This window comes from Anomaloglossus baeobatrachus, chromosome 6, assembly GCF_048569485.1.
Source record: "Anomaloglossus baeobatrachus isolate aAnoBae1 chromosome 6, aAnoBae1.hap1, whole genome shotgun sequence".
In the NCBI taxonomy this organism is placed as follows: domain Eukaryota; kingdom Metazoa; phylum Chordata; class Amphibia; order Anura; family Aromobatidae; genus Anomaloglossus; species Anomaloglossus baeobatrachus.
This window is the reverse complement of record NC_134358.1, coordinates 5,235,486-5,248,696: the sequence shown is the minus strand read 5'-3', so window position 1 is coordinate 5,248,696 and position 13,211 is coordinate 5,235,486. Positions and strand designations below refer to the sequence as shown.

Here is a 13,211-nt window from a genome sequence, read left to right as displayed (position 1 = left end):
CCACTAGGGGGAGCTCCCTGTATACAGAGATACATGATAAGATCCTGTCTGCAGCCACCACTAGGGGGAGCTCCCTGTATACAGAGATACATGATAAGATCCTGTCTGCAGCCACCACTAGGGGGAGCTCCCTGTATACAGAGATACATGATAAGATCCTGTCTGCAGTCACCACTAGGGGGAGCTCCCTGTATACAGAGATACATGATAAGATCCTGTCTGCAGCCACCACCAGGGGGAGCTCCCTGTATACAGAGATACATGATAAGATCCTGTCTGCAGTCACCACTAGGGGGAGCTCTCTGTATACAGAGATACATGATAAGATCCTGTCTGCAGCCTCCACTAGGGGGAGCTCCCTGTATACAGAGATACATGATAAGATCCTGTCTGCAGCCACCACTAGGGGGAGCTCCCTGTATACAGAGATACATGATAAGATCCTGTCTGCAGTCACCACTAAGGGGAGCTCCCTGTATACAGAGATACATGATAAGATCCTGTCTGCAGCTACCACTAGGGGGAGCTCCCTGTATACAGAGATACATGATAAGATCCTGTCTGCAGCCTCCACTAGCGGGAGCTCCCTGTATACAGAGATACATGATAAGATCCTGTCTGCAGCCGCCACTAGGGGGAGCTCCCTGTATACAGAGATACATGATAAGATCCTGTCTGCAGCTACCACTAGGGGGAGCTCCCTGTATACAGTGATACATGATAAGATCATGTCTGCAGCCTCCACTAGGGGGAGCTCCCTGTATACAGAGATACATGATAAGATCCTGTCTACAGTCACCAGTAGGGGGAGCTCCGTGTATACAGAGATACATGATAAGATCCTGTCTGCAGCCACCACTAGGGGGAGCTCCCTGTATACAGAGATACAGGATAAGATCGTGTCTGCAGCTACCACTAGAGGGAGCTCCCTGTATACAGAGATACATGATAAGATCCTGTCTGCAGCCACCACTAGGGGGAGCTCCCTGTATACAGAGATACATGATAAGATCCTGTCTGCAGCCACCACTGGGAGGAGCTCCCTGTATACAGAGATACATAAGATCCTGTCTGCAGTCACCACTAGGGGGAGCTCCCTGTATACAGAGATACATGATAAGATCCTGTCTGCAGCTACCACTAGGGGGAGCTCCCTGTATACAGAGATACATGATAAGATCCTGTCTGCAGCTACCACTAGGGGGAGCTCCCTGTATACAGAGATACATGATAAGATCCTGTCTGCAGCCTCCACTAGGGGGAGCTCCGTGTATACAGAGATACATGATAAGATCCTGTCTGCAGTCACCACTAGGGGGAGCTCCCTGTATACAGAGATACATGATAAGATCCTGTCTGCAGTCACCACTAGGGGGAGCTCCCTGTATACAGAGATACAGGATAAGATCCTGTCTGCAGCCACCACTAGGGGGAGCTCCCTGTATACAGAGATACATGATAAGATCCTGTCTGCAGCCACCACTAGGGGGAGCTCCCTGTATACAGAGATACATGATAAGATCCTGTCTGCAGCCACCACTAGGGGGAGCTCCCTGTATACAGAGATACAGGATAAGATCCTGTCTGCAGTCACCACTAGGGGGAGCTCCCTGTATACAGAGATACATGATACGATCCTGTCTGCAGTCACCACTAGGGGGAGCTCCCTGTATACAGAGATACATGATAACATCCTGTCTGCAGTCACCACTAGGGGGAGCTCCCTGTATACAGAGATACATGATAAGATCCTGTCTGCAGCCACCACTAGGGGGGCTCCCTGTATACAGAGATACATGATAAGATCCTGTCTGCAGCCACCACTAGGGGGGCTCCCTGTATACAGAGACACATGATAAGATCCTGTCTGCAGCCACCACTAGGGGGAGCTCCCTGTATACAGAGATACATGATAAGATCCTGTCTGCAGCCACCACTAGGGGGAGCTCCCTGTATACAGAGATACATGATAAGATCCTGTCTGCAGCCACCACTAGGGGGGCTCCCTGTATACAGAGATACATGATAAGATCCTGTCTGCAGCCACCACTAGGGGGGCTCCCTGTATACAGAGACACATGATAAGATCCTGTCTGCAGCCACCACTAGGGGGAGCTCCCTGTATACAGAGATACATGATAATATCCTGTCTGCAGCCACCACTAGGGGGGCTCCCTGTATACAGAGATACATGATAAGATCCTGTCTGCAGCCACCACTAGGGGGGCTCCCTGTATACAGAGACACATGATAAGATCCTGTCTGCAGCCACCACTAGGGGGGCTCCCTGTATACAGAGATACATGATAAGATCCTGTCTGCAGCCACCACTAGGGGGGCTCCCTGTATACAGAGACACATGATAAGATCCTGTCTGCAGCCACCACTAGGGGGAGCTCCCTGTATACAGAGATACATGATAAGATCCTGTCTGCAGCCACCACTAGGGGGAGCTCCCTGTATACAGAGATACATGATAAGATCCTGTCTGCAGCCACCACTAGGGGGAGCTACCTGTATACAGAGATACATGATAAGGTCCTGTCTGCAGCCACCACTAGGGGGAGCTCCCTGTATACAGAGATACATGATAAGATCCTGTCTGCAGCCACCACTAGGGGGAGCTCCCTGTATAGAGAGATACATGATAAGATCTTGTCTGCAGCCACCACTAGGGGGAGCTCCCTGTATACAGAGATACATGATAAGATCCTGTCTGCAGCCAAGACTAGGGGGAGCTCCCTGTATACAGAGATACATGATAAGATCCTGTCTGCAGCCACCACTAGGGGGAGCTCCCTGTATACAGAGATACATGATAAGATCCTGTCTGCAGTCACCACTAGGGGGAGCTCCCTGTATACAGAGATACATGATAAGATCCTGTCTGCAGCCACCACTAGGGGGAGCTCCCTGTATACAGAGATACATGATAAGATCCTGTCTGCAGCCACCACTAGGGGGAGCTCCCTGTATACAGAGATACAGGATAAGATCCTGTCTGCAGCCACCACTAGGGGGAGATCCCTGTATACAGAGATACATGATAAGATCCTGTCTGCAGCCACCACTAGGGGGAGCTCCCTGTATACAGCGATACATGATAAGCTCCTGTGTGCAGCCACCACTAGGGGGAGCTCCCTATATACAGAGATACATGATAAGATCCTGTCTGCAGCCACCACTAGGGGGAGCTCCCTGTATACAGAGATACATGATAAGATTCTGTCTGCAGCCACCACTAGGGGGAGCTCCCTGTATACAGAGATACATAAGATCCTGTCTGCAGCCACCACTAGGGGGAGCTCCCTGTATACAGAGATACATGATAAGCTCCTGTCTGCAGTCACCACTAGGGGGAGCTCCCTGTATACAGAGATACATGATAAGCTCCTGTCTGCAGTCACCACTAGGGGGAGCACTTTGGTACTAGCTGTGCGTGCAGTGAGCTCCCTCTGGTGGTTGGAGGTAGAGATGCTTTTCTTCGGCTTTGGTGACTTTGTGTCCCTCTCTTGCAGGTAGACCTCTTCAGATCAAGCCGCGGTTGTGAGGCGGTGGTGAGAGTTCAGCTCTGGAGTCTCCACATCTCAGGGTCCCTCCTTCCTCTCCAGAGTGTTCGTTCTTGCAGTGTTCGGTCAGAGGGGGGCGCCGTCTGCTTTTCTCTGTATTTTTCTATCCTTTGTACTTTGTAGATTATTTTATTGGAGGGATTTTCTCTGACTTTGCACCTGACGTTTTTAACCCCTGCCGGTGTGGTTGGTGTTTGCACTTATGTACCTGTTTTCGGGGGTGGAGGGCGCTGGAGTCCTGTCCCCGTCACGTGTAATGGTGATCAGTGAAGACCCCTGGATCGCAGCCGTTCGTCCACGGCAGAGCCGGCTGCCAGGAAAAGTGCCGATTCCACAAAACGTCTCCATTGTTACATATGTTCGGTGGAATATCCCCTCATTTGCATTTCTGCTACATTTACGTTCCAGCCGTGTCCTTCTCTTCTGCTGATGATTTGGAGCAGATGTTTTGCTTCATTTCTGGCACTCGACGCGCGTTTCTCCCCATATGTCTGGAGGTGTCAGACACAATGGCGGAGCACTGATGGCGGCGCTCCGCTGCGGTGCGATCCAGTAACACTGGCCGTTGAAGCGTCTGATCACCTCCCACTGCCAGGTCTCGGGGTGACCATGGGGTACGGTCTGTGACGGGGATCGTACCACTGAGGTGGGCGACCGCTCACTACAGGACACCAAAATGTCCACAGATTTTATATGAGGTATTTTATTTAGAGGATTGTTGTTAGTTCCCAGCTCAGTGGTGACTGATAAGATTTCATTAAACTGCAAATATTTTACTTTACGTTTTATGACTTCTGAGTTTCTTTTTATTTTCCTTTCCTAAAGTCCAACTGAGAAGTGGTGACAACCAGGAGCATCGTCCCCAGCGCTCCCCTCCCCGACACACGTTTCATTCCTGTCCTTCTAACGGACATTGCCGTCACCCTCAGAGCCGCACCTGTCCCATCCCCAGCTGTCCCCGGCCACAACCGAGCTGCACTCTGATCCCTCCATCCACATACTACTCGTGTGTGTCACCCGCGTGTCACAACTCACTCCGAGCCCGTCATCATCTACATCCCAGTATTATAGGAGGTGTTACTGTACATAGGGGCAGTATTATAGGTGTTACTGTACATAGGGGCAGTATTATAGGTGTTACTGTACATAGGGGCAGTATTATAGGAGGTGTTACTGTACATAGGGGCAGTATTATAGGAGGTGTTACTGTACATAGGGGCAGTATTATAGGAGGTGTTACTGTACATAGGGGCAGTATTATAGGAGGTGTTACTGTACATGGGGGAAGTATTAGAGGAGGTGTGTTACTGTACATAGGGGCAGTATTATAGGAGGTGTATTACTGTACATAGGGGCAGTATTATAGGAGGTGTATTACTGTACATGGGGGCAGTATTAGAGGAGGTGTATTACTGTACATGGGGGCAGTATTAGAGGAGGTGTGTTACTGTACATAGGGGCAGTATTATAGGAGGTGTATTACCGTACATAGGGGCAGTATTATAGGAGGTGTATTACTGTACATGGGGGCAGTATTATAGGAGGTGTATTACTGTACATGGGGGCAGTATTAGAGGAGGTGTATTACTGTACATAGGGGCAGTATTATAGGAAGTGAATTACTGTACATATGGGCAGTACTATAGGAGGTGTATTACTGTACATAGGGGCAGTATTATAGTAGGTGAATTACTATACATATGGGCAGTACTATAGGAGGTGTATTACTGTACATAGGGGCAGTATTATAGGTGGTGTATTACTGTACATAGGAGCAGTATTATAGTATTTATATTCTTGTACATAGGGGGCAGTATTATATTAGTTATATTCTTGTATATAGGGCCAGTTATATAGCAGTTATATTCTTGGATATAGGGGCAGTATTATAGTAGTTATATTCTTGTACATAGGGGCAGTATTATAGTAGTTATATTCTTGTATATAGGGCCAGTTATATAGCAGTTATATTCTTGGATATAGGGGCAGTATTATAGTAGTTATATTCTTGTATATAGGGGCAGTATTATAGTAGCTATATTCTTGTACATAGGAGCAGTATTATAGTAGTTATATTCTTGTATATAGGGGCAGTATTATAGTAGTTATATTCTTGTACATAGGGGCAGTATTATAGTAGTTATATTCTTGTATATAGGGGAAGTATTATAGTAGTTATATTCTTGTACATAGGGGCAGTATTATAGTAGTTATATTCCTGTACATAGGAGCAGTATTATAGTAGTTATATTCTTGTATATAGGGGCAGTATTATAGTAGTTATATTCTTGTATATAGGGGGCAGTATTATAGTAGTTATATTCTTGTACATAGGGGCAGTATTATAGTAGTTATATTCTTTTATATAGGAGCAGTATTATAGTAGTTATATTCTTGTACATAGGGGAAGTATTATAGTAGTTATATTCTTGTATATAGGGGCAGTATTATAGTAGTTATATTCTTGTATATAGGGGCAGTATTATAGTAGATATATTCTTGTACATAGGGGCAGTATTATAGTAGTTATATTCTTGTACACAGGAGCAGTATTATAGTAGTTATATTCTTGTACATAGCGGCAGTATTATAGTAGTTATATTCTTGTACATAGCGGCAGTATTATAGTAGTTATATTCTTGTACATAGGGGCAGTATTATAGTAGTTATATTCTTGTATATAGGGGCAGTATTATAGTAGTTATATTCTTGTATATAGGGGCAGTATTATAGTAGTTATATTCTTGTATATAGGGGCAGTATTATAGTAGTTATATTCTTGTACATAGGGGGCAGTATTATAGTAGTTATTTTCTTGTACATAGGAGCAGTATTATAGTAGTTATATTCTTGTACATAGGGAGCAGTATTATAGTAGTTATATTCTTGTATATAGGGGCAGTATTATAGTAGTTATATTCTTGTATATAGGAGCAGTATTATAGTAGTTATATTCTTGTACATAGGAGCAGTATTATAGTAGTTATATTCTTGTATATAGAGGGCAGTATTATAGTAGTTATATTCTTGTATATAGGGGGCAGTATTATAGTAGTTATATTCTTGTACATAGGGGCAGTGTATTCTTGTATATAGGGGCAGTATTATAGTAGTTATATTCTTGTATATAGGGGGCAGTATTATAGTAGTTATATTCTTGTATATAGGGGCAGTATTATAGTAGTTATATTCTTGTATATAGGGGCAGTATTATAGTAGTTATATTCTTGTATATAGGGGGCAGTATTATAGTAGTTATATTCTTGTATATAGGGGCAGTATTATAGTAGTTATATTCTTGTACATAGGAGCAGTATTATAGTAGTTATATTCTTGTATATAGGGGCAGTATTATAGTAGTTATATTCTTGTATATAGGAGCAGTATTATAGTAGTTATATTCTTGTACATAGGGGCAGTATTATAGTAGTTATATTCTTGTACATAGGGGCAGTATTATAGTAGTTATATTCTTGTATATAGGAGCAGTATTATAGTAGTTATATTCTTGTACATAGGGGCAGTATTATAGTAGTTATATTCTTGTATATAGGGGCAGTATTATAGTAGCTATATTCTTGTACATAGGGGCAGTATTATAGTAGATATATTCTTGTACATAGGGGCAGTATTATAGTAGTTATATTCTTGTACATAGGAGCAGTATTATAGTAGTTATATTCTTGTATATAGGGGACAGTATTATAGTAGTTATATTATTGTACATAGCGGCAGTATTATAGTAGTTATATTCTTGTATATAAGAGCAGTATTATAGTAGTTATATTCTTGTACATAGGAGCAGTATTATAGTAGTTATATTCTTGTATATAGGGGGCAGTATTATAGTAGTTATATTCTTGTATATAGGGGGCAGTATTATAGTAGTTATATTCTTGTACATAGGGGCAGTGTATTCTTGTATATAGGGGCAGTATTATAGTAGTAGTTATATTCTTGTATATAGGGGGCAGTATTATAGTAGTTATATTCTTGTATATAGGGGGCAGTATTATAGTAGTTATATTCTTGTATATAGGGGCAGTATTATAGTAGTTATATTCTTGTATATAGGGGCAGTATTATAGTAGTTATATTCTTGTATATAGGGGGCAGTATTATAGTAGTTATATTCTTGTATATAGGGGCAGTATTATAGTAGTTATATTCTTGTATATAGGAGCAGTATTATAGTAGTTATATTCTTGTACATAGGGGCAGTATTATAGTAGTTATATTCTTGTACATAGGGGCAGTATTATAGTAGTTATATTCTTGTATATAGGAGCAGTATTATAGTAGTTATATTCTTGTACATAGGGGCAGTATTATAGTAGTTATATTCTTGTATATAGGGGCAGTATTATAGTAGCTATATTCTTGTACATAGGGGCAGTATTATAGTAGCTATATTCTTGTACATAGGGGCAGTATTATAGTAGTTATATTCTTGTATATAATGGGCACTATTATAGTAGTTATATTCTTGTATATAGGGGCAGTATTATAGTAGTTATATTCTTGTACATAGGAGCAGTATTATAGTAGTTATATTCTTGTACATAGGGGGCAGTATTATAGTAGTTATATTCTTGTACATAGCGGCAGTATTATAGTAGTTATATTCTTGTATATAGGAGCAGTATTATAGTAGTTATATTCTTGTACATAGGAGCAGTATTATAGTAGTTATATTCTTGTATATAGGGGGCAGTATTATAATAGTTATATTCTTGTATATAGGGGCAGTATTATAGTAGTTATATTCTTGTACATAGGGGCAGTATTATAGTAGTTATATTCTTGTACATAGGGGCAGTGTATTCTTGTATATAGGGGCAGTATTATAGTAGTTATATTCTTGTACATAGGAGCAGTATTATAGTAGTTATATTCTTGTACATAGGGGGCAGTATTATTGTAGTTATATTCTTGTACATAGGGGCAGTTTTGTAGTAGTTATATTCTCGTATATAGGGGCAGTATTATAGCAGTTATATTCTTGTATATAGGCTGCAGTATTATAGTAGTTATATTCTTGTATATAGGGGCAGTAATATTGTAGTTATATTCTTGTATATAGGGGGCAGTATTATAGTAGTTATATTCTTGTATATAGGCTGCAGTATTATAGTAGTTATATTCTTGTATATAGGGGCAGTATTATAGCAGTTATATTCTTGTATATAGGGGCAGTATTATAGTAGTTATATTCTTGTATATAGGGGCAGTATTATAGTAGTTATATTCTTGTATATAGGGGGCAGTATTATAGTAGTTATATTCTTGTATATAGGGGCAGTAATATTGTAGTTATATTCTTGTATATAGGGGCAGTATTATAGGAGTTATATTCTTGTACATAGGGGCAGTATTATAGGAGTTATATTCTTGTACATAGGGGCAGTATTATAGGAGTTATATTCTTGTGCATAGGGAGTAGTATTATAGTAGTTATATTCTTGTACATAGAGGGCAGTATTATAGTAGTTATATTCTTGTACATAGGGAGTAGTATTATAGTAGTTATATTCTTGTATATAGGGGCAGTATTATATTAGTTATATTCTTGTATATAGGGGCAGTATTATAGTAGTTATATTCTTGTACATAGGAGCAGTATTATAGTAGTTATATTCTTGTATATAGGGGCAGTATTATAGTAGTTTTATTCTTGTACATAGGGAGTAGTATTATAGTAGTTATATTCTTGTACATAGGAGCAGTATTATAGTAGTTATATTCTTGTATATAGGAGCAGTATTATAGTAGTTATATTCTTGTATATAGGGGGCAGTATTATAGTAGTTATATTCTTGTACATAGGAGCAGTATTATAGTAGTTATATTCTTGTATATAGGGGGCAGTATTATAGTAGTTATATTCTTGTATATAGGGGCAGTATTATAGCAGTTATATTCTTGTACATAGGGGGCAGTATTATAGTAGTTATATTCTTGTACATAGGGAGTAGTATTATAGTAGTTATATTCTTGTACATAGGAGCAGTATTATAGTAGTTATATTCTTGTATATAGGGGCAGTATTATAGTAGTTATATTCTTGTACATAGGGGCAGTATTATAGTAGTTATATTCTTGTACATAGGGGCAGTATTATAGTAGTTATATTCTTGTAGATAGGGGCAGTATTATAGTAGTTATATTCTTGTACATAGGAGCAGTATTATAGTAGTTATATTCTTGTACATAGGAGCAGTATTATAGTAGTTATATACTTGTACATAGGGGCAGTATTATAGTAGTTATATTCTTGTAGATAGGGGCAGTATTATAGTAGTTATATTCTTGTATATAGGAGCAGTATTATAGTAGTTATATTCTTGTACATAGGAGCAGTATTGTAGTAGTTATATTCTTGTACATAGGAGCAGTATTATAGTAGTTATATTCTTGTAGATAGGAGCAGTATTATAGTAGTTATATTCTTGTATATAGGAGCAGTATTATAGTAGTTATATTCTTGTACATAGGAGCAGTATTGTAGTAGTTATATTCTTGTACATAGGAGCAGTATTATAGTAGTTATATTCTTGTACATAGGGGCAGTATTATAGTAGTTATATTCTTGTATATAGGAGCAGTATTATAGTAGTTATATTCTTGTACATAGGAGCAGTATTGTAGTAGTTATATTCTTGTACATAGGAGCAGTATTATAGTAGTTATATTCTTGTACATAGGAGCAGTATTGTAGTAGTTATATTCTTGTACATAGGAGCAGTATTATAGTAGTTATATTCTTGTAGATAGGAGCAGTATTATAGTAGTTATATTCTTGTATATAGGAGCAGTATTATAGTAGTTATATTCTTGTACATAGGAGCAGTATTGTAGTAGTTATATTCTTGTACATAGGAGCAGTATTATAGTAGTTATATTCTTGTACATAGGGGCAGTATTATAGTAGTTATATTCTTGTACATAGGAGCAGTATTATAGTAGTTATATTCTTGTACATAGGGGGCAGTATTATTGTAGTTATATTCTTGTACATAGGGGCAGTTTTGTAGTAGTTATATTCTTGTATATAGGGGCAGTATTATAGCAGTTATATTCTTGTATATAGGGGCAGTAATATTGTAGTTATATTCTTGTATATAGGGGGCAGTATTATAGTAGTTATATTCTTGTACATAGGGAGTAGTATTATAGTAGTTATATTCTTGTATATAGGGGCAGTATTGTAGTAAATCCTTTGTAGTTGTGTGTGGAGGAGTATAGTCTCTTCTAGCCCATAGTGAGGGTCATGTTTCGGCTCCTCTATCTCAGCCTGTGTCTTTTCAGTGTAATGTTGGGGCTTGGGTGGAGGAGACGTCTTCCCCACATTGCTTGTTTTATGGCCAGGACTGGATCTTCAGTATTGGAAGCTGTTTTCTCGCTCACCTTCTTGGATATTAGTGTGTACGGTATTATTATTGGATACTCAATACTCAATACTCCCTGCAGAGTGGAGGCTATTGACACCTTCCGTTATTGATGGTGCTGACTCTTCCCTGCCGGCCACTGCCTGCCACTTCCATTAAAAAGCTTGGTCTGTAAATCAGGATTTCCTGTCGATCACGACAAATATGAGCAAGCAACGTAACGCCATATGTGCAGCTCCTCCGTGCGAGGCCGATGTGAAGCCTTCATGGGGAAGAAGGTCCCAAAATTAGAGACTCCAGATAAGGGAGATTATATGAAAAGATGGACCTGTGCTGGCTGTGCCTGTAGAGTGACCTGACAGTGTACAGATGAGTCCTCCTGTGCTCTCCATCCACCAATATCCTCATCACCATGGACCTGTGCTGGCTGTGCCTGTAGAGTGACCTGACAGTGTACAGATGAGTCCTCCTGTGCTCTCCATCCACCAATATCCCCATCACCATGGACCTGTGCTGGCTGTGCCTGTAGAGTGACCTGACAGTGTACAGATGAGTCCTCCTGTGCTCTCCATCCTCCAATATCCTCATCACCATGGACCTGTGCTGGCTGTGCCTGTAGAGTGACCTGACAGTGTACAGATGAGTCCTCCTGTGCTCTCCATCCACCAATATCCTCATCACCATGGACCTGTGCTGGCTGTGCCTGTAGAGTGACCTGACAGTGTACAGATGAGTCCTCCTGTGCTCTCCATCCACCAATATCCTCATCACCATGGACCTGTGCTGGCTGTGCCTGTAGAGTGACCTGACAGTGTACAGATGAGTCCTCCTGTGCTCTCCATCCACCAATATCCTCCATCACCATGGACCTGTGCTGGCTGTGCCTGTAGAGTGACCTGACAGTGTACAGATGAGTCCTCCTGTGCTCTCCATCCACCAATATCCCCATCACCATGGACCTGTGCTGGCTGTGCCTGTAGAGTGACCTGACAGTGTACAGATGAGTCCTCCTGTGCTCTCCATCCACCAATATCCCCATCACCATGGACCTGTGCTGGCTGTGCCTGTAGAGTGACCTGACAGTGTACAGATGAGTCCTCCTGTGCTCTCCATCCACCAATATCCCCATCACCATGGACCTGTGCTGGCTGTGCCTGTAGAGACCTGACAGTGTACAGATGAGTCCTCCTGTGCTCTCCATCCACCAATATCCTCATCACCATGGACCTGTGCTGGCTGTGCCTGTAGAGTGACCTGACAGTGTACAGATGAGTCCTCCTGTGCTCTCCATCCACCAATATCCCCATCACCATGGACCTGTGCTGGCTGTGCCTGTAGAGAGACCTGACAGTGTACAGATGAGTCCTCCTGTGCTCTCCATCCACCAATATCCTCATCACCATGGACCTGTGCTGGCTGTGCCTGTAGAGTGACCTGACAGTGTACAGATGAGTGCTCCTGTGCTCTCCATCCACCAATATCCTCATCACCATGGACCTGTGCTGGCTGTGCCTGTAGAGAGACCTGACAGTATACAGATGAGTCCTCCTGTGCTCTCCATCCACCAATATCCTCATCACCATGGACCTGTGCTGGCTGTGCCTGTAGAGAGACCTGACAGTGTACAGATGAGTCCTCCTGTGCTCTCCATCCACCAATATCCCCATCACCATGGACCTGTGCTGGCTGTGCCTGTAGCGTGACCTGACAGTGTACAGATGAGTCCTCCTGTGCTCTCCATCCACCAATATCCTCATCACCATGGACCTGTGCTGGCTGTGGCTGTAGAGTGACCTGACAGTGTACAGATGGGTCCTCCTGTGCTCTCCATCCACCAATATCCTCATCACCATGGACCTGTGCTGGCTGTGCCTGTAGAGACACCTGACAGTGTACAGATGAGTCCTCCTGTGCTCTCCATCCACCAATATCCCCATCACCATGGACCTGTGCTGGCTGTGCCTGTAGAGTGACCTGACAGTGTACAGATGAGTCCTCCTGTGCTCTCCATCCACCAATATCCCCATCACCATGGACCTGTGCTGGCTGTGCCTGTAGAGTGACCTGACAGTGTACAGATGAGTCCTCCTGTGCTCTCCATCCACCAATATCCTCATCACCATAGACCTGTGCTGGCTGTGCCTGTAGAGACACCTGACAGTGTACAGATGAGTCCTCCTGTGCTCTCCATCCACCAATATCCTCATCACCATGGACCTGTGCTGGCTGTGCCTGTAGAGACACCTGACAGTGT

General features: G+C 42.0%; 1 protein-coding gene across 1 annotated transcript in view; it reads left to right on the top strand.

The window, feature by feature from the left end:
* The window catches only part of ZC3H3 (zinc finger CCCH-type containing 3), a 236,009-nt gene extending 231,659 nt beyond the window's left edge, over nt 1-4,350 (top strand). The window contains 1 exon segment of the mRNA XM_075352670.1: nt 3,519-4,350. Coding sequence (XP_075208785.1) covers nt 3,519-3,550 — 32 coding nt within the window. The 3' untranslated portion in view covers nt 3,551-4,350.
* The last annotated feature ends 8,861 nt before the right edge of the window (nt 4,351-13,211 follow it).